At 45.9% G+C, this 25,762-nt stretch overlaps 1 protein-coding gene across 1 annotated transcript in view; it reads right to left on the bottom strand.

Moving 5' to 3' along the window:
• LOC144773867 (tripeptidyl-peptidase 2-like) overlaps positions 1-25,762 on the bottom strand; it is a 457,098-nt gene that overhangs the window by 382,402 nt on the left and 48,934 nt on the right. The window contains exon 7 of the mRNA XM_078658951.1: positions 1,469-1,575. Coding sequence (XP_078515077.1) covers positions 1,469-1,575 — 107 coding nt within the window. The remainder of the gene's footprint in view (positions 1-1,468; positions 1,576-25,762) is intronic.

The raw sequence follows: 25,762 nt of genomic DNA on the forward strand, positions 1-25,762 counted from the left end.
CAGCGGACGATATGTGGAACTATTCATCATCCGAGTAATGCCCCCAGTGGTCTGAACTAATTTAAGATTAGCCCTAGTCTGGTGTGATCCCCAGAACATGGTTTCATTCAACGTTACACCAAGATATTCAAAGGTGGAGTCTCTCTCTAACCGTGAAGATCCCAATAGGGGATTCGGGCGTGATTTTTGGGTTGGGTTCAAGACCATAAACTTAGTTTTTGCAGCATTGATTTCTAAGCCCCTATCTGTACAAAAGGCCACAAATGAGTCAAGGATCCTCTGTATCCCCATGGGGGTTTTGGACAGCAGCAGGGTGTCATCTGCAAACATGATTGCAGGCACCCTGCTGCCGTTCAACCTTGGGGGGTCAGTGTATTCAGTGCCATTTAGGTGGGCGATTACCCCGTTGACAAAGAGGCAGAACAGGGTCGGTGCCAATACGCAACCCTGTCTAACCCCCCTGTCAACAGGGAATCTGTCCGTCAGTTCCCCAAATTTCCCGCACCTGACCCGGGCATAGTTGTTATAATGCAGTCTCTGTAAAATTATCAGGATATCCGGGGGGACTCCCATTTCGGCCAAAACACTCCAAAGTTTGCCTCTGGGCACCAGGTCGAAGGCGGCCCTCTATAAACCATAAGAAATCTCATGCATGGATTCCCTTTGACAAGCCCCAATGAAGTACACTAATGGCAATATATTGCGATATTAGGATCGAACTATGATGTGGGGAAAATTAAGTTTATAGGTGTCCAATGGGGAGCCAATAACTATGTTAGTCAATTATTGTTGCTAACACCTTGCTATGCTAAGTTGGTAAACTGTTTCAAAAGCTACCCTCATGGTAAATTAGATACTCTTAGTGATCGCTCCCAACTCTTTAGAATGGGTTGAGAACCCTGCTACACAAAACAGTGAGATCAAAAACGTTCTTAAAATGATGCTCTGGCTTAAAAAAAAGCCCTACTCTCCCCTAATGACTGGCAATGACTGAGCCTGAGCTTAAATTATTTAGACAGCATAATGCGAAGGAAGCAAAGTAGATCTTGTAGGAAGGAAATGCAAAGACAAACTAAGCTAAAGACATACTTCCAAACACGTTCCTCCTGCCCAAGTAAAAGGCATCTTAACATGAGTTGCAGCTTTTTTCCAAGAGCAATACAATTATAGGCAAAAATGGAAATATCAGAAATGTGTTTGTTAAATGTGAAACTTGCATGATATGTCTATTGCACAAAACGCAAGTCATCAGAGCAAGTTTGCATCATGTTTTTCGTTTTGTGTTGCTAAATTAGGAACAAAGGTAACCAAGTATGTATGACTTCAGAAATCAATAAAGAAACCTGTATCCACACAATTTAAGAGACAAGAACAACTGTAAACAGGAAAGAAAATTATTCTTAACTGACAAGGAATCTGTCAAATTAAGCAGAACTAAAATGAACAGAAAAGGAAACTCTGCACATACCAGCCCACGTGGCTCCTTGAGGAACTTCAATGAAATGTCTTTGGATCTGTCCTGGCTTAAAATGGACACCAGTATATGCAACATCATAGCCTGTTGATTCATTTAATCTGAAAGTCATTTTGTAAAAAAAGAGAAACAATGTGACTAATAAAACTTATTGACAGATCAGTAATCTTCCTATGACCATGCATTGTCTAGTTTAGAACACAATCAATATCAGGAAATATGTAACTCTTGTAAATAACCAATGAAAGTGTTTGTGTTAATTTCATTATAAAATGACATACATTCAGCTTATAGTCAATTTTCACAACTAAGACTTGTATACCCACACATTTATGCGGAGGTTAATGAATGATATTTTAGGCCATTTTCATTCATTAGCAGGTAAAGACTAACTGTTATGTAAACACAACTGCTGTGTAACTTAATGGTGGTGGGAATGGCCATGTTATAAGCTCAATATTTGACTAAATTTGATCTTGGACCTTACAATGGGTCAGATCATGTCTATGATATCACTTCTAATGTCCAACTGGGTTTATTTCTCTAAATTCCTATATCCACATGATTTTAGCCAAAGAAGCGTCATTTTGAAAGTTGGCATAAGAATTTATTAACTACTGTCTTGTCTATGGACAGTTTGTGCAAGGGCTCTCAGTGGCAAATAGTGGTGGATTGACAAGGAATTCTATATACTACATTTAACTCATCAAAAATGATGGTTAAAAGGATTTATTTATTCAGTATGTATCTACACTACACACTATCAAGTTAAGCGCCAAAGCTTACAGGAAGGGCCATGTAGAGGTCCCGTCATGCTCTGTGGCTGAGAGACTGTATCTGGGGTGACGAGGGAGTGCATCAAGATGGAGGGCGTCTAACACACCGCTTCTGACAGCGGCCAGATATCAGCAAACCTGCTCCTCGCTTCCCCACCGCGGCATCCAGAGACAGTGACCACAAGTGGCTAGAGCAGAAGCAATTTATGATCTTTTTCCTAGGCAGGAAGGAACTGAGTGGGGCATCTTAGGACATTGTATCAGTAGGGCTAAGAAGAGGATGGTTAAGCCAGCAGAAACTCCCCCTCCGTGAACTTTAGGTCTCCAAGAGTAGTATCGTGTAATGCCAACAGTATCAACACCCAAGGCAAGTTCAGGTCTATAATGACTCAAGGCGTTTAAAGCACAGATTATTCTTTTTTGAGAAACTCAAGTTAAGGCACTGATCAAAATATGCAAGACTCCAAGCTTTATTTCAAACGCATTTTATGCGTCCGCCAGCGCTGCGTCAGGGCGTGGTGATTTCGATTTCATGGAATTTCCAAGGCGAAGTGCAGCAATTGGTTAGAGATCCAAAAGCCATGGATCAGCTTGAGGGTTGGGAATCAAATTACTACCTGGATAGCTTCTATTGCCCAATTGAGGTTGATGCAACCCCCCTCAGTAAAGTCTATAATATACTGCTCCCACTGAATGGACTGCTAGTAATGGGGGGGCAATTTAAAAATTCTCCAGGATGTTAGGCTAGATTCTTCATGTAGTAACAAATAAAACAAACCAAGGGCTTCACGCTTTTTAGCTAAAGTAATTTGTTACCTAGCTCTAATAGGTTCTAGGAAAATTCATTATTCCCAGGCACAAAAATATACTTGCTTCTCCAAACTTTTGAATTGGCCCTCAAAAATTATTTTTATTTACTAGTATCCCATCAATGGGCCAAGAATAAAACTTCCATATTATCAAACCCCTTTTTGGACCATTCAGTCCCCTTGATAGATGTAGTAGTAAAGGTCAATCGAGCTGATCGACTTCGATGGATGCTCGACAAATCACTGTTAACGGAGGATAGCTGGCTCATGGTAATGCGGTCAGCCCTAGATTTCCTTTTTCGAAAAATAGGATCAGCTTCTAGTCTTGTAGTCTGGGGAGCTTGCAAAGATTTTATTACTTGTGAGGCGATCTTCTACAAAGTTCAAATCAGTAAGCTAAGGAGGAAAAAGACACTAGCCTTTCAGCTCGAACTGGATCAAACCACGCTTGCTCACTCCACACTCAATCCTGAAACTTCAGAGGCTAGTGTTGCACAAGCAAGACCTCCTCCGCGATCATGAATGGCCTGGGGCTTGGACCTGGACGTCACACTTACGGAGGGTGACTAGTTGCGAGTCAATGACCTCATCACTCAGACTGTCCTCATCACTCAGACTGTCACCTGTAATGCTCGCTTTAAGCTGGTGCATTATACTTTTCTACAAAGGACTTCTATTACTCCCATATGCCAACACAGAATATCTGCACTGCATTCAGGCGATTGCCTCAGGTGCGGTCACAATGGGGTGGACTTCATGCACTTAGCCTGGTAATGTAGGGAGGTACAGGGTTGCTGGGCCTGGGTAGTAGCAGAGATTCAGAGGACTGTCCGTATACCTTTTGCACACACACCACAGTGCTGTCTACTGAGTAATGTTAAACGTCCAAGGGGCAGAAAGATGGTGTATAGATTTCTGCACTTGGCAATAGTCCTGACCAGGCGTAACATAGGTATAACCTGGATGGGACAGAGAGTGCCTGACTTTACTCACTGATGTAGCGATGTGTTAGAATGGTCCGTAGCAGAGGAATCTCATATGAGGCTCTCTAGGCGCAATGACAAAGCAATAGAAGATATTGCTGTTTGGAAGGACTAATGTGAAGTGTTCCTAGATCCGGAGGCAACCATGATCTCTTCTTACGGTGAGAATACTGGAAATGGGAAACAGATGGTGAGGAAATAGTCTGGGTGGGTATCCCATAACCGAGGTACTCTGGACTATAACAAGTGTTTATGTCCACACAGTGGGGCCTGCTGGGAGATCTTTATGCTCCCCTGAACTATTGGTGCAGATTGTGTACTTGCACGTCATACAATGCTGCTGTACTGTTTATGGTAAAAGTGAAAACTAAAGATAAAAAAAAAGAAAGAAACAAGTTCCACAATCAAGTCTGTGCTTGAAGGATCATTACATGTCACTGGAACTAGTTAATCAAAATACGTGTTTCCAAAAGTATTACAAATAGAGTGAGCATGCTGGGCAGTTTATGGCCTGGTCCGTTAAGGAAAAAAAGGAATAATGAGACCATCAAAACAATTTACAATCAGATGGTCGATCAACCTGAATGTACTGGCAAAGTATTTTTAGAGCACTACACAAATTTGTACACTTCCAGGTGTAAAAACACAGCAGTACAAATAGAGGGGTATCTGTGGTTAATCGAGTTCCCTTTGCTCAATAGGGATCTCCAAGATTAAGCCATAGCACCTACTACACTTGCCTAAGGGAACAACGCCATTACAAAAATCACCCAACAGCAAAGTATGCAGTAGTGATGGTCTACCTGTTGAAATGTATTAACTGTTTATGGCCCAGTTAGCTGAATTCTTAGTTACTCTATTGAATGAAATTCTCGATGGATGTGAGGTCCTAGGCTCTTTTACAGAGGTAGTCAAATCAAATACAGCTTTATTCGATTTTTGTATCTTAAAAACCATAAAAGCACAATACAGAATAACACACACGTTTATATTACACATCATAATACGTTATACCAAATTCATAAGATTTATAAAAACAGCTCATATTATTTATAAAAGAAATCTTTAATACAGACAATGAATGCTAAAAACAAATTAATACATAATGTTCCTATGTCTGATAATAGCTTTTAAAAAAGACGACGTGACCATGGTTATCAGTTCATTTTCTAAGGTTTGAAGCCTCAGGAATGCTATTCTACATTTTCTAAGTCCCCACTGCTTTAGAATAGGAATTCAAAACCTTCTCCTCTGTAAATCATCGAATTTACAGAAAAACATGAAGTGTAGAGTGCATTGGGAGGAAGTATCGTCACAATGGCATGGTGACAGACTTCTGGACCAAGAATTTGCATCTGGAAAGGTGACCATTCTGAAAAAGGACCCGCAGCAAAACAGTGTTAGAAGCATGCAGAAAACGCAACTCTGAACCTGTAACAGATAGGGTTGTGTACCCCGACATTGCAACATCAAGTGATTCTCCATAACTGATTTCTTTTCTTTTTCAGAAAGCCAACGCTTATTCTTTAAATAGTTTAAACAAGTAACTTTCAGGTTTTTTCTCAATATCCTTTCCAGGCAACTTGGCGAATCAAAGTATTTGGGATGGCCAATATCATACGATAGTTTTTTTACATAGTTAATCCATGATATACTGGTTACCCCATCTAGTTTGAGACGGTCCACAATTACGTCTATATTAAAACTAGTCTCGGCATAAGTCCACACCGTATGCCACAATAAAAGAGGATTTGCTTTGATGATGTCAGATATGCAAGGCAGACCAAGTTCCTTATGGCATACAAACGTAGCAGTAGAACCAGGGACAGCTAAAAGATAACGCAAAAATGCATTTTCACAGCATTGAATTAGCTGAATATCCGCTATTCGCCAGATCCCTGCCCTGTATGTCGCAGTAGATACGCATTTGGATTTATAAATGTCCAATAGCTCCGGAATTGGTCTACCACCCAATTTTTGGGAGAAATTAAGCACTGCACCTACTGCTCTGGAGTAAGACAATTTTCTCGCATACACAGCCGCTGTCCATGAACCCGACTTATCAAAATTGATTCCCAGATAGGAGAACCTGTCTGTATTGTCTATTTTTTTCTTTTCAATTAAAATTTTACATGTTTACCTTTCTTAACCCCACAGCTCATGGAATAGGTCTTACTTTTATTTACTTTTAAGCCTCTATTTTTCATGTAGGTAGTGAATTTGGTAACAGCTCTTTGAAGGCCTATCTGTATCCGCGCCATAATGACTGCGTCATCCGCATACAATAAAATGGGAACTGGGGTATTCTTAATGATTGGGTAATCCTGCCTGTCTTCTGACAAGTAAAGTCCTACACTATTTATGTATTAGGGAAAACAAAAATGAGGCGAGTATGCATCCTTGTATTATCCTTTATTTATACTAAATTTAGATGAGCATTCACCCGGTTTCCCATACCGAACCCTCGCCCCGCTCCCCTATACAATTCCTTAATGAATAGTAGCAAATTGAGGTCAACATCCATCTCTCTCTTAATGTGTTCCATAGTTTGTCATTATTTACACTGTAGAAAGCTGAGCTTAAGTCAACATACGTTAGGAAAAGCTTTCACCTTTTTGCTGATGTATATTTACATTATCAGCTTCCTAAAGAAGGATAAACCACTGCAAAAGCCTGGCTCCTATTGTACTATCAGTCTCCTGGCTCCTATTGTACTATCAGTCTTGATTAACAACTACAAGCTCTTTAGGAAAATCATAGCTTCTAGGATAGCTCCTTTAGCACAAACAGTTGTCCAAAGCGAACAAAAAAGGTTCTTACCTGCAACATCGATCTGATTAAATACCAATTTCCTGCTGCAGGCATTTGATTACTTTCGAAGCAACAAGATCAATGCAGACATCATCATGCTGGATGCTGAGAAAGCCTTTGATCGTGTGCAATGGGAGGTTTTATTTGCCATCCTTCTTCGACTTGGGTTCCCCTCAAAAATAGTGCGATTATTGGAAAACTTAAATACAAAGGCAGAGGCAAAAGTAGTCAATTCGCAAATGGTAGGATCGGTGACCATAAGCGTAGAAGAACAGCAGGGATGCCTAATGTCCCAGGTTCTATCCGCTCTCTTCATTAAACCTTTGGCAACCACATTGCGGTAAGACCCTCTGGTTAAAGCCCCCTGTGAGACAGTACCATCTTTCTGCATGGATGCCCCCACCTTTTGCTGAATTGCTGATGTGCTTTGACTGAGTGAGCCCTAGGCTCCTGCTAACCAGGTACCCAGAGCCTATGCTCGTTCCCTAAACACTGCATTGAAGCCTAAACCCAATTGGCATCTCTGGCCACAGGTCAGTCCCTGGTAAATGGTACCCCAGATACCCAGGGCACTATGACCAGAGAAGGCCTCTAAGGGCTGCAGCAATTAGTGTGCCACCCTTAGAGGTCCTGTACCTTCACACTCACACACTGCCTTTGCAGGCTGCATGTTTCGGTGCAGAACAAAGTGAAGAGTCGACAGGGCACACATCCCTGTGTGCCATGCCTACAACCCACTGCTCTGGCATAGATCTGTCACCCCTCTAGCAGGGTGCACTATACCCGTGGTGAGGGTACAGGTGCATGAGCCCTGTACCCCTACAGTGTCTAAGTCCAATAGTAGACATTGTAAGTGCAGTGCTGTCATTAAGAGTATATGGTGCTGGGAGTTTGTCATTACGGACTCCACAGCACTATAATGGCTACACTGAATTTTGAGAAGTTTGGTACCAAACTTTTCAGCACATTAAACCCACATTGATGCCAGTGTGGGAAAATGCATACAAAGGGCATCTCAGAGATGCCCCCTGAAAACTAACCTACCACTAGTGTCCAGGCTGAGTGGCTGCATTCAGCTGCCACCACCAGACATGTTTCTGAACCCCTGGGTCGAGAGCCTGCTGCTCTCGAGAGCTTGAAACAATGCACATCGTGGGACGTGGTGCCAAGCCTCCTCCCCCAGGATGGGCAGGGTCCACGAAGGGGAAGCTTCAAAGCCACCTTTGTGAGCTTCCCCAGCAACTGGTCCCCACTGGTTCTGACCCCCACTTTGGGCGGGAGAACCGGCGGGAAAAACAAGTGAGGAAGAGAGGTGTGCCCACCTCTGCCAATTCCACCCCTCAGGTGGGGGAGGCGAGATGAAGCACAACTCTCAGTTCCCGCCATCTTGCAGATGGGGGGCTCAGCCAACCAGGGAAAGACTTATGCCCCCCTCCCACTGGAGGGTGGCATAATAGGGGGTGTACCCACCCCAGGGAAGGGAACCATTGGTCCCAACCTTTTACCTACCAGTATCGCCCTAAATCTAGTATTTACGGGCAACCCTGAACCTTGCTCCCTCAGACCAGAAGAAACTACAAGAAAAGAAGAAGGACCAAACAGCCGTGCCGAAGCGAACGAGAGGAAGACGCCCACTGACTTGGCCCCAGCCCTACCGGCCTGTCTCCACCTCTAACCTGCTCCTGTGAAATCCCGGTGTGTCCTGCAGCCAGCAACCTTGAAAACCCAGGAGGACCTGCCTGCCTTCAACCTCAAAAACTATCTCCAACCTCCGGCTCCGGTCGGACACCGCAAATCCGCACCACTCTGCACCCACCGTCCACAGCCTGAGCTCAAGTGGGCAAACACCACCAGGAGGTCTCCCTGGCGATCCTGACCAGAGATTCGGCGACCCCCTGCCCTGCCTCATACCTCCAGCCGACGCCTACAGCCTAAATCCGGAAGGCCCCCCCCCAACCGCAACCAGGAGCTGGTAAGAAGACGCTGAAAGGCACCCCTGCACCTGACGCCCTACAGCCTTGGGTGGCGCAACTGACGCACCTAGCCAACGCCCAACATCCCAACTTACCTCTCGAAGTGGTGGTCGCACCCAGAAGACCTTCATCCCCATTCCCATCTTTCATTCAAAAGAATTACTTTCCGCCTTCTTACCCACGCACACAAGGCCCTTTATAATCTAGGACCCGAATGCCTCAACACCCGACTGTCCTTCTACTATCCCACCCGCCAACTAAGATCATCCAATCAAGCCCTCGCCGCAGTCCCGCGCATCCGAAAAACCACCATGGGTGGCAGATCCTTCTCCTTCCTGGCTGCCAAGACCTGGAACTCACTCCCCACCCACCTCCGCCTTACTCAGAATCACATCTCCTTCAGAAAAGAACTGAAAACATGGCTATTCGATAAAAAGTAAACCCCTCCCTCCAGCGCCTTGATACCCTCTGGGTGAGTAGTGCGCTTTACAAATGCTTGAACTTGAACTATCCCCGAGCCTGCAGTGCCTTTGCAAACCAGAGGTTCCCCATTGCAAACAGGGCGCCAGACGTCAAAACAGCACCCTGCACCCGGCCACCCTAGTGCCACTGAGGGTGCACCTTTGGTGCTACTTTGTTTCCCTATTTGCCCTGAGATGAAGTCCAGGAGCTTTGCTCCCACAACCAAGTGGACTGCTCGTCAGCAGCCAACAACAGGAGGCCCATTAACACCAACTGGATAAAATTGGGCCTCAGCACTCTGCACCTGGCCGCCCTAGAGCCGCTGAAGGTGTAAACGAGAGTGCATCCCTGACCCTGGGGGACCAGAGTCTACCCCCAGAACCTCAACTCCCACTACCGAATACTTACCCTAAAACCGATAACACAATTTTCCTCCATAGGGTAACATTGATTGTCTTTCTTGGAAAAGTTTAATTGTCGAGTTTGAAAACCTTAAGAAATTCTTTAAAATTGTACTAACAAAAACGATTTTACTTACCTGTCAACAGGAAATGTCCCAGTGTAGTATCCAGGTATACTACACTGTGTAGGAAAAGTAATCTCAAAAGTAACTTACCTGTAATTTTACGCAAAATCCTATACAAAGTATGTGTACTGTAGTATAGTATAGTTTCTAGGAAATAAAATAACTAAAAGAATAATTTTATACAAAAACAATTGGTCTGAAGTTCAGTCTTTGAGTGTGTGAAATCATTTGCTGATTGAATGTGTACAACAAATGCTTAACTCTGTCCTCTGATAAAGCCTTACTGCTCGACCACACTACCACAAACCGAGAGTACGGTGTGATCTAACTTTATCTCTGCCTACCTTTGGGGTTCCACTGGACTCTGTGCACACTATACCTCACTTTGGTATAGTATATACAGAGCCAGATTCCTACACCCCCATGCTAGGAGCACCTAAAATCAAGCACTTCACAGACAACATGATCCTCTACCTAGCCGCAGAGGAGCAGAACATCTCCAAAGCTTTTGCTAAAATTCAGACTTTTACCAACATTGTGGGTTATAAAATAAATCATGCAAAATTGGAAGCGCTTCTGTTTAACAGCCCCACCTCAACTTTACTCGTTATGAGACTGCACTACTCTGCCAGTCGTACTGCTAGTAATCTATGTCTCACATAGCATTGCTGATCTATACCAGCTAAAGTACATTTTCACCCCAATAAGTCCTACAGTTTATTACTACAATCGCAATCCCTGAAATGTATAGGTCTCATTGCACTAATCAAAATAGTCCTCCTTCCGCTGTTTCTTTTTACTGTTTCTAACTTTATGATTAAATTTAATCAAACTTATTTCAGTGAGATAGTTCAAACACTACACCACTTCCTGTGGCAGGGGAAGAAAGCCTGCACTAATTTGATGACCTTGCAAATTAGTATTGAAGATGGGCACCTTGCGCTCCCACATATCAGGAAATAGTATCAAGCGGTGTTCCTCGATTGGATTACTTGGGCAGGAATATCAAATATCCTGCCAAACAGTTTTTATCTCCAGCAAATGCTCAGGGAAGCCAATACTTAGCTACCCTTCTTTCTAAAAATCCCCAAACTGCCGTAGCACACTAGATATGAGTTCCCACACATTCTAAACTTTAGGTACACCAAACTTAAAGAGGAGTTCCACTTCCCTCAATTTCATCCTCATATCTACAAGGGATTGTGCCCTGTTAGGTAAACACGAGGAGTTGGGAGTCATAAGTGGTTGAGAAAGGTGGACTTTTTTAGATTTAGTGACTTGTTAGTTGGGACAGTGATTCCTGGGATCAGTTGTTACCCGGTAATTCAGCGATTCTCTCCCAATTAATCTTTTTCTACCTCCAAATTGACCATTATAGAAGGAATATGCAACTGATTAACTCGTAAGCGTCTAGTATCAGTCACACTTGTTACATCAGTGGTTTGACAGGAATTGGCAACTGGGAGCGCATGCTTCAGCAGCAACTACACAAAACAGCAGTCCCTGCTGCTTTAACAAAGATCGAATCCTTCACAGGTTGCAAGATCGATTAGCACACTTTGGGCCGGTATATTCATGTGGTCCATAAAGCAATCAGGGGTACAAATTATATAAGAATGGACTTTTATTCTAAATTATTGCTGTGTTATACGCCTTTCCACATCCAAAAGGTGTTCCCCCTCTAGTTCATGTGCTTCAGATGTGGACACAGAGGCAATAAATGAGAGACACCCAAGAATCATTCCGAGGCCAATTTAGAGAAATAAGTTGTATATTTATATACATTTTGACACCAAGAACTTTCTATCACGTAAGTAGTTTTAAAAATATTAATTTTAGATAGGCAAGTAAAATGTTAACTTAAATGAGTATTTCTGCACAATGCTTTCCTATTGGAGAAAGGAAAATGCTACTTACCAGTATGCATCTGTTCTTGGCATGTAGAGCTGCAGAGTTACACACTATGTTGGGCCCGGATGTTTGCAGTTTGTTTTGTTGTAGAAAAGTCTTTGGAAGTCACAGGATAGGTGACTCCTTTGAATGATACTGCGCATGGGCATCGGCTCCATCCCCAGATTGTTTTTCGCCATTAGGAAGTGTTGGAGCTGTACAAGAGGTAGTGATGTCCATGTTATTTGTATCTAATTAAGATAATACTGGAACAGATAAAGGGAGCCGGGGAGGCGGGTGGGCGTGTGTAACTCTGCAGCTCTACATGCCAAGAACAGATGCATACTGATAAGTAGCATTTTCCGTTCGAGACATATGAGCTGCAGATTACACACTATGAATAGATTGTATAGCAGTACCCAAACCTAGCGGCGACCACCAGTATCTGTTGGAGTTGTTTGAATCAGTGTTTTAGTGCAGCCTGGCCCACAGTGGCTTGTTGTTTAGTTTGCACATCTACACAGTAATGCTTTGTGAATGTGTGCTTTGTAAGCCATGTAGCTGCTATGCATATATCTTCTAGGGGAATGTTCTCCAAGAATGCCATTGAAGCCCCTATTTTCCTTGTAGAATGGGCTTTTGGAGGAATTGTTAATGTACGTTCGGCTTTGTAGTAGCATATTTGTATGCATTTAACAATCCATATAGCGATCCCTGATTTTGATAGGGGGTTGCCTTTATGTGGCGGTGAAAAAGACACAAAAAGTTGTTTTGTTTTACGAAAAGTTTGTGTCCTTTCGATATAGTACAGAAATGCTCTTTTGACGTCTAAGGTGTGTAGAGCTCTTTCTGCGACGGTTTGTGGCTGCGAGAAAAATACGGGCAGCTCAACTGATTGATTTAGATGGAATGGCAAAATGACTTTAGGAAGGAATTTAGGATTAGTACGAAGAACCACTTTGTTATGATGCATTTGCAGAAAGGGTTCTTGAATGGTAAATGCTTGTAGTTCAATAACCTTCTGAGAGAAGTAATAGCTACTAGGAAAGCTACTTTCCAGGTTAGGAATTGCAATTCACATTTATGTAATGGTTCAAAGGGGGGGTCCCATTAATCTTGTGAGAACAATGTTTAAGTTCCACACTGGTGCAGGTGGCGTTCTGGGAGGAATAATCCTTTTAAGTCCTTCCATGAAAGCTTTTATAGCTGGTACTCCAAAAAGAGATAGATGTTGTCTAATTTGTAAGTATGCTGCAAAGGCAGCGAGGTGTAGTCCGATAGATGTTTAGGTTAAGTTACACTTTTGAAGGTGTAATAGATATCCTATGATGTGTTGAATAGACACGTCTAAAGGGTTTATTTAGTTGTTTTGGCAGTATATGACAAACCGTTTCCACTTAGAAGCATAACATGCTCTAGTTGTGTTACGTCTAGCTTCTTTGATAACGTTCATACATTCTGGAGGAAGGTTGAGGTAACCAAACTCTATGACCTCAGGAGCCAGATCGCTAGGTTGAGCTGAGCTGGGTCCGGGTGTCTGATCTCTCCATGGTTCTGTGTTAATAGGCGTGGAGATAGGTTTAGTTTTTGGTGTGGTACTACAGACATCTGCAACAGCGTGGTGACCACGATTGTCTGGCCCAAGTTGGAGCGACTAGAATGAGCGTCAGGGAATGTTGCTGTAGTTTGCCTACCACTAACGGAAGTAGTGGGAGAGGAGGAAAAGCGTACGCAAATAGTTTTGACCAGTTCATCCATATTGCATTGCCTTTGGACAATGGGTGTGGGTATCTGGCGGCAAAGTTTGGGCATTTTGCGTTTTCGTGGGTGGCGAAGAGGTCTATTTGAGGTTGTCCCCATATTTGAAAGAACGGATGAAGAACTTGCAGATGAAGTTCCCATTCGTGGATCTGCTGTGTTTGTCGACTTAGCATAGTGTTTTGTACTTCTGGGACGTGTTAGGCTAAGAGGAAGATCTTTAGTGGTATAACCCATCTCCATATCTGCTGTGGTAACAGAGAGCTGCGGAGAGTGTGTTCCCCCTGGTTTGTTTATGTAGTACATAGCTGTCATATTGTTTGTGCGAAGTAAGACAGCTTTGCCTGACACTTGCATTTGGAATGCTTTTAGGGCTAGAAATACAGCTAGTAACTCTAAGTGGTCGATGTGGAGTAACCTTTGTTGCGGTGTCCACCTGCCTTGCATGGTGTGATGCAGTAGGTGAGCTCCCCAGCCGGAGAGCGATGCGTCCGCTGTCATGACTATTTGAGGAACTGGCTCTAGAAACGGTCGCCCTTTGGAAAGGTTTTTGGTGTTCCACCATTGCAGAGAACGATGAGTCCGACCGTCTACCAACACTAGGTCTGTTAGTTGACCTTGAGCCTGGTTCCATTGGCATGCTAGGCACTCTTGAAGTGGACGCATTTGCAGTCTTGCGTGAGGTACTACAAATATGCAAGATGCCATCATTCCTATGAGCTGCATGAACACTCGAGCTGGTAGCGAGTGTTGCGGTTTGCATTTTGTTAGGAGAGTTTGTACACTTGTTATCCTGGCTGGAGAGGGATAAGCTAGTGATAGTTGGGTGTTTATTGTAGCGCCGAGATACTGCTGTATGTGCGAGGGTTGCAGATGGTGTGATTTACTGTGAATCCCAAGTCGTGAAGCAGTTGAATAGTAGCATGAGTGTGTTGTACACACTGGCTGTATGTGCTGGCTTTTATGAGCCAGTCGTCTAGATATAGGAAGACATGAATATGTTGTCTTCTTAAGTGTGCTGCTACTACTGCTAGGCATTTTGTAAACACCCTTGGCGCTGTTGTGACTCCGAATGGGAGCACTTTGAACTGGTAGTGCTGTCCGTCTAGCACAAATTCGAGATATTTTCTGTGCGCTGAGTGGATGGAAATATGGAAGTAGGCGTCCTTGAGATCTAAGGTGACAAGGAAGTCGTTTAGTACCAGAAGTGGAAGGACTTGTTGGAGTGTGACCATGTGAAAATGATCCGACTGTATGTAAATGTTTAGAGGTCTGAGGTCTAGGATGGGTCTTAGAGATCCATCCTTCTTTGGTACTAGGAAATACAGGGAGTATACTCCTTTGTTTTTCTGATGCTCTGGAACTATTTCTATTGCATTTTTCTGCAGGAGGGATATTACCTCCTGTCTGAGCTGTGTTCAATGTGCTTGGGACATTGGATGCTGCTTGGGTGGTATGTTTGGGGGGTGGATGTTAGTTCTAGACAGTAACCTGATTGAATTATTTGGAGCACCCACCTGTCTGATGTGATGTTTTCCCAGGCTGGCAGGTATTGTTGAAGTGTTCCCCCGACAGGAGTGGAATGGGACGGGGAAAGGGGAAGGTAGTCATTGGGCAGAGGCAGAGCGGGAATTGTTATTTTTACCTCTGCCTTTGTTATTGTTACCCCTGTACCCACCCCTTTGGTAGTCCTTGCTGTAAGTGGACAGTGTAGGGGCTTTGTATGAGGTAGAAGGTGTGTCTGAAGAGTATCCCCTGGTGGCACCTCGATAGGATGAGCGTCGAAATGAAAGTCTGCAAGCCTGCGACTCCCATAGATTTCGCGGTATCTGTAAGCTTTTTCATTTTTTCAAGTGATACATCTACGTTAGGTCCGAATAGGTGTTGCTCATCAAAGGGTTGATTAAGAATGGCACTTTGTACTTCAGGCTTGAACCCTGATATGCGTAGCCAGGCGTGTCTACGTAATAAAATGCTGGTGTTAACTGCCCTAGAGGCAGTATCTGCTGCATCAAGGGCACACCGAATAGAGGTGGTTGTAATATTTTTTCCCTCTTGGATGAGCTCATTTGCTCTATCCTTCTATTTATCAGGGAGGTGCCTCATTAGTGATTCTAATTCGCCATAATGTGCCCTGTCGTATCTGGCTAATAATGCCTGTGAATTGGCAATACGCCACATGTTTGCTGCTTGAGACACTGTTCTTTTCCCCGATGCGTCAAGTAGCTTAGACTCTTTGTCTGGTGGTGGAGCTTCCCCTGATGTTTGTGAGTTTGCGCTCTTGCGTGCATTGGAAACTACAAGTGAGTCTAGCGATACTGGACCTTTAATATATGCTGGGTCTGAGGGGGCAGCTTTATATTTTTTCTCTATACGAGGGTTAATGACCAGAGTTCTGACTGGGTCCTTGAAGACTTCGGGAGCATGCTTAATCACTCCTTTAAGCATTGGTAAAATGGATGAGGACCTTTGCGCATTATCAAAGGTATCCATTAGGAAGTCTTCATCTATAGGGTCTGTGTGCATATCTACACTATGGTATTGCGCAGCTCTGTGAATTAATTAATTGAAACCCATAGTGTCTTCTGGTGAGGAAGGCCTTGAGGGGTATATGACATCCTGAGGGACATCTGGGGTGGTATAATCATCCCACGGGTCAGGTGATACTGTAGGAGTAGCTGGATCAGGTATGTTACCCCCCATATCATCAGAGCTATCATCCCTGTTGTCATCGTCTGGTATAATAGAGGATGCTGGGGAATGTTGTGGTATGGGAGGATGTGGTGATGGTACAGGTGAAAGGGAAGGGGAAGGTAGTCTTAAGGGAGAGGTAGCCATGTCCTTCTTTGAATGCGGAGCTGGTGAGTCCAGTGGTCGCTTTTTTGAAGCCAAAATTAGCTGTCCAGTAATTGGATCTTTAGCTAGAGTCTTTTGAGCAGAGTCAGGATAAAGTAAGTCCTCCGCAGGAGGCCGATCTTTTTGTGCGGAGGAAGGTTTTGGCACCGAAGTGGTGTGCTTTGTTTTTTGGCAATGTCTATAACTGGAGAAGCAGGAGTCTTTTTCGGCTCCGAAACTTTTTTTGGTTCCGAGGATTTTTTTGGCTCCGGTATACTTTTTGGATCTGATGTTTTTTTCGGTTCCGGTGGTTTTTTCAAATCCGAAGCGGGTTTGCTTGGTTCCGACCTGGGTTTCGGTGCCGAAGGGGTGGTAGTCTGTTTCGGGGCCGATGGTTTGGATGTTGGCCTAGCCGGTGAAGTTGTCTTTTTCGGTGCCGGTAAATGGGCACCGGCACCGTGCAAAAGCTGACTCAAGCCCAAGTCGCCTGAAGGCTTAGTTAGCTTCTTAGCCGGGCCCGAAGGTGGGGCAGTAGAAGCAGTGTGCTCGGGTGTGACGGGGCTCTCTTTGGGTGTGTCGAGGAAGGGTCGGGTCGACGGTCTTACTTACGACCCGCTGTGCTGGAGTGATGTATTCGACTTCGGGATCTTCTGCCTCGGAATTGCTGTCGACGTCATGTTGTTCTGGAACATGGACGCCTTCTTCGAAGATGTCGTCCTGAATCGAAGCTGAAGATCGAGCCATTGTTCTCCTCGTTCTTCGGTCCCGGATAGTCTTTTTGGAGCGGAAAGAGGCACAAGCGGAACAGTCTTTGGCCTCGTGCTACGGGGAGAGGTAACGGTTACACACTTCATGAAGGTCGGTGTGGGGAAACTTCGACCCACATCAAGGACACTTTTTAAATGGTGTCCTTTCCATGAGCTGGAGTCGAGGCCTAGTTGGGCCCGAAGGCCGTCGCCGACGACCGGAATCTAAGTTTTCGGTGTTGAAGAGTAGCATCGACTGGAAAGCGTTTGAAACGTAATTTCTGTAAGTTGGTGAGGATTGCGCGCCAAAGGAAATCGGTTCAAACACGGAGCGCTGGAAACACATCTGAGCCCGGTGGCGGAAAAAACAATCTGGGGATGGAGCCGATGCCCATGCGCAGTATCATCCAAAGGAGGAGTCACCTATCCTGTGACTTCCAAAGACTTTTCTACAACAAAACAAACTGCAAACATCCAGGCCCAACACTAGGTGGCCATCTATGCATAGTGTGTAATCTGCAGCTCATATGCCTCGAACAGGCATGTATACCATACAGTTATTTGCTTTTGCTTTCTGGACTTACGGTGTTGAGGGGCCATGGTCCAAAGAATCAACAACAGTTACTTGTTACCTGCCTGGAGCATCCGGTGCAGAGGTGCTGGTCGGATTGGTAGCTGTGGTGGTTACGCCGGTAGAAAGGAGGGCCACCTAGAATCAGGCTGCAGAGGGGGGACTTGGGGAAAAGTCCAGGAGCTCCCAAAGGAGGCTTGGGTCACAAGGCACAGCCGGATCATCGGTACCCGGGTCTCGGGGGCAGAGTAGAAAGGTTGGCTGGGCTCTGTGTGTCCTGGAGCCTTGCGGTCGTTTGTCTCGCTGGTTGAAGGCGCAAAAATCAGGACATGCTGGGACACTCTGGAAGTGGTTGTCTGCGATGCGGACATCCCCTCCGACAGCTGCTTTTGACTTGGAGATGTTGGAGTCTCGACTGGACTCTCACGGTCTTTGCTTGTTCCTGTGCGGCTCCCATTGGTGCTGGTGTCCTCATTTGGAAGGGGGCCAAATCTGACCTTCAGGAGCACAGGGTCCTCTTTCTGGGGAGCTGATGAGTCAGTCTAACGGGGGAACTCAGTAGACCGGACTATGCGTTTCAGTGTCTGTGGACTGCTGGGGAGTAGCTCCTCTACTCCATGAGAGATTTGCTGGCAATTTACAAAGTGCTGGCAGCCCACCTAAGTTCTTGGCAGGTGTTCAGCTGCAGGACGAGTCGTTGGGTCGCAACTGTCGAGGCTTAGTGAGGCAGGCAGGGTTTGGCGTTAAAAGTCCACAGCAGCCTTCAGTTCTTGCAGCCCTCGGTGTCCTTCTCTTCTTGATCCTCAAATCTGAGCTGCTGGTGTCAGGGATCCCACCTAAATACTCGATTTAGGGGCATTACAGGGAGTGACAAGTAGTAGTCAATGGGCTTCTTACCTTTAGGGTGTCTACACCCTCTATAGGACCACTTCCTTTGGGAAGTGGGCATAACCCTGACCCAGACAGCCTAATTCCGCCAAACTAAGATAGCGGAATTGTAAAAGTTGAGTCCATTTCAGATAGCCCATCTTAAGGGTTGTATTAGTCTGAGAGGGGGATACGCCTCCTGACTAGCAAATGCTCCTGCCTGTCCTGGTACCAAATAGGTCTGGGGGAGGCATTTCCCAGTCTGGGGAAACCTTTGGTAGCGTATCAAAGGAGGCAGAGGCCTCTGAAGCCGTCTACCTTGATATGCTGATTACTTATCACCTCCTCTAAGCAAGATGGATAACACCTCCGGCAGGAGCAGGCATTGTTTCAGACCTCCGAGAGCATGGGCTCTTAAGTGCAGGGGGTCAGAAATCTGTCTGTGGTGGCAGATTCATCTACACCAGTCAGCCAGAACAAAAGTAGTTGGTAGGTTTTAAGGAGGCACCTCTAAGGTGCCCTCTTGGTGCATGTATTAATCAATCCATCACTTGCACCTGTGTGGGTTTATTAATAAGAGATGTTTGACACCAAACATCTCTAGTTTCGGTGGAGCCATCATATAGCTGGGGAACTAATGTTTACCAGTGCCCAGCACATGTACTCAAAATGGCTTCCCAGTTTACTTGTATCTAAGAATTGACTTAGACATCACAGGGCATATTTGCTCATGCAGATATGTCCACTCATAGTATGTGCACCCTGCCATAGGGATTTAAGGCCTGCTGTAGGCATGACTTACCTACACTGCAATGCAGTGTCTGTAGGCATGGCACACAGGATGTGTGTCATGTTGGGTCTTCACTTTTCTCTGCACCTTGGCATGCAGCCTGCAAAAGCAGTTTGCATGTTGGTGCTGAGGGGTCTCTTAGGGTGGCACAATACATGGTGCAGCCCTTATGGACCCTCTTTAGTACCCCATGTCCTAGGTACCAGGGTTACCATTTTCTAGGGACTTCTAGGGGGTACTAAAGGTATTGCCAATTGAGGAACAATTGTACAGTTTTAGGGAAAGAGATTTGGCACTGGTAGGAACCCAGTGAACTTCTGTCAAATTTGCACAAGATACCAGGCAAAAAGTGGCACTTTCCTACATTTGTGAATTCAGCACTTTTTCTTTTTTCTATTTTTTCCTTTCTGGAAGAGAATAACTTTCCATTGTAGCTCTCGCAAATGCACATCCTTGTTCTGTTATGAACTCTAGACTTTGGACAGAATGTACTATTTGCAGCTCCAAGCCAACCATTGTTAACTTTCTCCTAGCAGGGGCAAAAATGAAAATTCTTCCCCAACCTGGTATACTCCAGTTATCGGGTTGGGGAGAGGGTGAGTGGAGAGAAACCTCTTGGAGAAGCTAGGCTTGTTTTTATTTTGAGAGTGTGATTGAGCAGCATCCTTCCTTTTCCCTGATGACTCACTGTTGTGCTTGCCTCTGTCGGAAAACTAACCTTGAATGTATCCAGGCGAGTTGGTGTAATATGTAGGTACTGGGTGAAATATACTATGTTGGCCTGGGAGCAACTCTTGCCATGAAAGGAAGCCGAAGAATTGCACCTGTACATCAAGAATAAAAGAAAGAATGTAGTATTGATGGCAGATGTTATGTCCTGCAACTTATCATCAACACATTTGCCAAACAAGGTCTGTCTGTTGAAAGGTATGCTCACAATCACTTGACACATCAATAATGAATCAATGAAAACGGCGGATAGACTAGCCCCTTCATTTAATAGCTTGAGCTCCTTTCATTCCTGTCCTCAGGTTTGTGGTGGGTGAGGGGCAAGATGTCGTGCCACATCTCTCAGCCATAACAGCCTAGGATGGCCAAAGACTTTGACGTTCTGATTGATTTTGCTACCATCAAAGCGACTCAAAGGCTAGAATTAGCTATACATCACCCAGCTCTACAAGGAGGAGTGGAAGCTGGAGTGGTGTTTTTAGGGCTCGGCTGAACGCGCGGAAGCGCGTCTCCGCCGAGAACTTATTGTGGCCGTGTCTCCTTTCAAGGAGACATTCCTGGCCGCGCGCATCGCCTTGGAGGCGATTCGAAACGAGCACGCGCACGCGAACGCGCTCGCTGCATTCACAGGGCTCGGCTAAACGCGCGGAAGGAACGGGGACTGTAATGCTTGTCATTATTGTTATTAAGAGTTCGATACTAAGAGGAGGCAGAAGCAGACGGCCATTACTCCTTCACAGGCCGCGGCTTGTTTTTAAAAGGGACAGAATGACAATGCAGTATATTCTGTTTTGACAAAGATTATTGATTGAAGCCCCCACACAATAGTGCAAGGCTACTTAAAAGTCACCTGGAGAAAAATTAGTTTACACTCGAGCAGAGCAGGCTTTTCTGTCATGAAGGCATAATGATGCGTTTGCTCTTCCCTGCACTGCGTGGTCTGTATATTTTACAAACACCACAACAGAGATAGATAGAAGCGCCGGCATGCTGGGGAAATTTGTTATTTCGGAAATGGGAGAGGGAAAGTGCTTTGTGTCTGAGATTCCCATGCCGATAGAGAGGCTAAGTATTAAAGCGGCGCAGGGATGCCTCGCCGTGCCCCAGGGGGCTCTCGTTCTGAGGCGAGTGCAGACTGGAGTCTGGGGAGGGTGACAGCAAACAACGACCACAAGACATTTACAGCAGGTCTGTCAGAGAAAGGTCGCAGGGTTTTGGATTCACAATGTTTTCAGTCACAGCCGAGCACTTGGTGAAGCCACTTTCACCCGACAGGGGGCGCTAAAGACCGCTCAAGTCGTGCAGTCCATTTGTGCTACTAACACAAGAACAGGGGGAACTAAAATGTTTATGTTCCTGATGCTAATCACAGGAGGATAGAGAGTATGCCATGCAGCACAGGCACACATATTTGCTATAGCATCATTGCTCCATTTCCCGCCAATTTGCTGTTGGATATACTTTTAGACACTACGGCAGATGGGACTTCTTTTTGTTGCACCAACTCCTCCGTTATTAGTGTTTAACAATTTCTTCCAGTAAGGTGGTCGCCTCCACCATCGTAGTGAGTGCAGAGCAGTGAGTGCAGAGCAGTGAGTGCAGAGTAGTGAGTGCAGAGTGGTGAGTAGTGAGTGCAGAGTAGTGAGTGCAGAGTAGTGAGTAGTGAGTGCAGAGTAGTGAGTAGTGAGTGCAGAGTAGTGAGTAGTGAGTGCAGAGTAGTGAGTGCAGAGTAGTGAGTAGTGAGTGCAGAGTAGTGAGTAGTGAGTGCAGAGTAGTGAGTAGTGAGTGCAGAGTAGTGAGTGCAGAGTAGTGAGTACAGAGTAGTGAGTGCAGAGTAGTGAGTGCAGAGTAGTGAGTGCAGAGTAGTGAGTGCAGAGTAGTGAGTGCAGAGTAGTGAGTGCAGAGTAGTGAGTGCAGAGTAGTGAGTGCAGAGTAGTGAGTGCAGAGTAGTGAGTGCAGAGTAGTGAGTGCAGAGTAGTGAGTGCAGAGTAGTGAGTAGTGAGTGCAGAGTAGTGAGTAGTGAGTAGTGAGTGCAGAGTAGTGAGTAGTGAGTGCAGAGTAGTGAGTAGTGAGTGCAGAGTAGTGAGTGCAGAGTGCAGAGTAGTGAGTGCAGAGTAGTGAGTACAGAGTGCAGAGTAGTGAGTGCAGAGTAGTGAGTACAGAGTGCAGAGTACAGAGTGCAGAGTAGTGAGTGCAGAGTAGTGAGTGCAGAGTAGTGAGTGCAGAGTAGTGAGTGCAGAGTAGTGAGTGCAGAGTAGTGAGTGCAGAGTAGTGAGTGCAGAGTAGTGAGTGCAGAGTAGTGAGTGCAGAGTAGTGAGTAGTGAGTGCAGAGTAGTGAGTAGTGAGTGCAGAGTAGTGAGTAGTGAGTGCAGAGTAGTGAGTGCAGAGTAGTGAGTGCAGAGTAGTGAGTGCAGAGTAGTGAGTGCAGAGTAGTGAGTGCAGAGTAGTGAGTGCAGAGTAGTGAGTGCAGAGTAGTGAGTGCAGAGTGCAGAGTAGTGAGTGCAGAGTGCAGAGTAGTGAGTGCAGAGTGCAGAGTAGTGAGTGCAGAGTGCAGAGTAGTGAGTGCAGAGTGCAGAGTGCAGAGTAGTGAGTGCAGAGTAGTGAGTACAGAGTAGTGAGTGCAGAGTAGTGAGTGCAGAGTAGTGAGTGCAGAGTAGTGAGTGCAGAGTAGTGAGTGCAGAGTAGTGAGTGCAGAGTAGTGAGTGCAGAGTAGTGAGTGCAGAGTAGTGCGTGCAGAGTGCAGAGTAGTGAGTGCAGAGTGCAGAGTAGTGAGTGCAGAGTAGTGAGTGCAGAGTAGTGAGTGCAGAGTAGTGAGTGCAGAGTAGTGAGTGCAGAGTAGTGAGTGCAGAGTAGTGAGTGCAGAGTAGTGAGTGCAGAGTAGTGAGTGCAGAGTAGTGAGTGCAGAGTGCAGAGTAGTGAGTGCAGAGTGCAGAGTAGTGAGTGCAGAGTGCAGAGTAGTGAGTGCAGAGTGCAGAGTAGTGAGTGCAGAGTGCAGAGTGCAGAGTAGTGAGTGCAGAGTAGTGAGTACAGAGTAGTGAGTGCAGAGTAGTGAGTGCAGAGTAGTGAGTGCAGAGTAGTGAGTGCAGAGTAGTGAGTGCAGAGTAGTGAGTGCAGAGTAGTGAGTGCAGAGTAGTGAGTGCAGAGTAGTGAGTGCAGAGTAGTGCGTGCAGAGTGCAGAGTAGTGAGTGCAGAGTGCAGAGTAGTGAGTGCAGAGTGCAGAGTAGTGAGTGCAGAGTGCAGAGTAGTGAGTGCAGAGTGCAGAGTAGTGCGTGCAGAGTGCAGAGTAGTGAGTGCAGAGTGCAGAGTAGTGCGTGCAGAGTGCAGAGTAGTGAGTGCAGAGTGCAGAGTAGTGAGTGCAGAGTGCAGAGTAGTGATTGCTGAGTGCAGAGTAGTGAGTGCAGAGTGCAGAGTAGTGAGTGCAGAGTAGTGAGTACAGAGTGCAGAGTAGTGAGTGCAGAGTAGTGAGTGCAGAGTAGTGAGTGCAGAGTAGTGAGTGCAGAGTAGTGAGTGCAGAGTAGTGAGTGCAGAGTAGTGAGTGCAGAGTAGTGAGTGCAGAGTAGTGAGTGCAGAGTAGTGAGTGCAGAGTAGTGAGTGCAGAGTAGTGAGTGCAGAGTGCAGAGTAGTGAGTGCAGAGTAGTGAGTGCAGAGTAGTGAGTAGTGAGTGCAGAGTAGTGAGTGCAGAGTAGTGAGTGCAGAGTAGTGAGTGCAGAGTAGTGAGTGCAGAGTAGTGAGTGCAGAGTAGTGAGTGCAGAGTAGTGAGTGCAGAGTAGTGAGTGCAGAGTAGTGAGTGCAGAGTAGTGAGTGCAGAGTAGTGAGTGCAGAGTAGTGCGTGCAGAGTAGTGCGTGCAGAGTAGTGCGTGCAGAGTAGTGCGTGCAGAGTGCAGAGTAGTGAGTGCAGAGTGCAGAGTAGTGAGTGCAGAGTGCAGAGTAGTGAGTGCAGAGTAGTGAGTACAGAGTGCAGAGTAGTGAGTGCAGAGTAGTGAGTGCAGAGTAGTGAGTGCAGAGTAGTGAGTGCAGAGTAGTGAGTGCAGAGTAGTAAGTGCAGAGTAGTGAGTGCAGAGTAGTGAGTGCAGAGTAGTGAGTGCAGAGTAGTGAGTGCAGAGTAGTGAGTGCAGAGTAGTGAGTGCAGAGTAGTGAGTACAGAGTGCAGAGTACAGAGTGCAGAGTAGTGAGTACAGAGTGCAGAGTACAGAGTGCAGAGTAGTGAGTGCAGAGTAGTGAGTGCAGAGTAGTGAGTGCAGAGTAGTGAGTGCAGAGTAGTGAGTGCAGAGTAGTGAGTGCAGAGTAGTGAGTGCAGAGTAGTGAGTGCAGAGTAGTGAGTAGTGAGTGCAGAGTAGTGAGTAGTGAGTGCAGAGTAGTGAGTAGTGAGTGCAGAGTAGTGAGTAGTGAGTGCAGAGTAGTGAGTGCAGAGTAGTGAGTAGTGAGTGCAGAGTAGTGAGTGCAGAGTAGTGAGTACAGAGTGCAGAGTACAGAGTGCAGAGTAGTGAGTGCAGAGTAGTGAGTGCAGAGTAGTGAGTGCAGAGTAGTGAGTAGTGAGTGCAGAGTAGTGAGTAGTGAGTAGTGAGTGCAGAGTAGTGAGTGCAGAGTAGTGAGTGCAGAGTAGTGAGTGCAGAGTAGTGAGTGCAGAGTAGTGAGTGCAGAGTAGTGAGTGCAGAGTAGTGAGTGCAGAGTGGTGAGTGCAGAGTAGTGAGTGCAGAGTAGTGAGTGCAGAGTAGTGAGTAGTGAGTGCAGAGTAGTGAGTAGTGAGTAGTGAGTGCAGAGTAGTGAGTAGTGAGTGCAGAGTAGTGAGTAGTGAGTGCAGAGTAGTGAGTGCAGAGTGCAGAGTAGTGAGTGCAGAGTAGTGAGTACAGAGTGCAGAGTAGTGAGTGCAGAGTAGTGAGTACAGAGTGCAGAGTACAGAGTGCAGAGTAGTGAGTGCAGAGTAGTGAGTGCAGAGTAGTGAGTGCAGAGTAGTGAGTGCAGAGTAGTGAGTGCAGAGTAGTGAGTGCAGAGTAGTGAGTGCAGAGTAGTGAGTGCAGAGTAGTGAGTAGTGAGTGCAGAGTAGTGAGTAGTGAGTGCAGAGTAGTGAGTAGTGAGTGCAGAGTAGTGAGTAGTGAGTGCAGAGTAGTGAGTAGTGAGTGCAGAGTAGTGAGTGCAGAGTAGTGAGTGCAGAGTAGTGAGTGCAGAGTAGTGAGTGCAGAGTAGTGAGTGCAGAGTAGTGAGTGCAGAGTGCAGAGTAGTGAGTGCAGAGTGCAGAGTAGTGAGTGCAGAGTGCAGAGTAGTGAGTGCAGAGTGCAGAGTAGTGAGTGCAGAGTGCAGAGTGCAGAGTAGTGAGTGCAGAGTAGTGAGTACAGAGTAGTGAGTGCAGAGTAGTGAGTGCAGAGTAGTGAGTGCAGAGTAGTGAGTGCAGAGTAGTGAGTGCAGAGTAGTGAGTGCAGAGTAGTGAGTGCAGAGTAGTGAGTGCAGAGTAGTGAGTGCAGAGTAGTGCGTGCAGAGTGCAGAGTAGTGAGTGCAGAGTGCAGAGTAGTGAGTGCAGAGTAGTGAGTGCAGAGTAGTGAGTGCAGAGTAGTGAGTGCAGAGTAGTGAGTGCAGAGTAGTGAGTGCAGAGTAGTGAGTGCAGAGTAGTGCGTGCAGAGTGCAGAGTAGTGAGTGCAGAGTGCAGAGTAGTGAGTGCAGAGTGCAGAGTAGTGAGTGCAGAGTGCAGAGTAGTGAGTGCAGAGTGCAGAGTAGTGAGTGCAGAGTGCAGAGTAGTGAGTGCAGAGTGCAGAGTGCAGAGTAGTGAG

The sequence above is a fragment of the Lissotriton helveticus genome, chromosome 8 (assembly GCF_964261635.1).
Source record: "Lissotriton helveticus chromosome 8, aLisHel1.1, whole genome shotgun sequence".
NCBI lineage: Eukaryota > Metazoa > Chordata > Amphibia > Caudata > Salamandridae > Lissotriton > Lissotriton helveticus.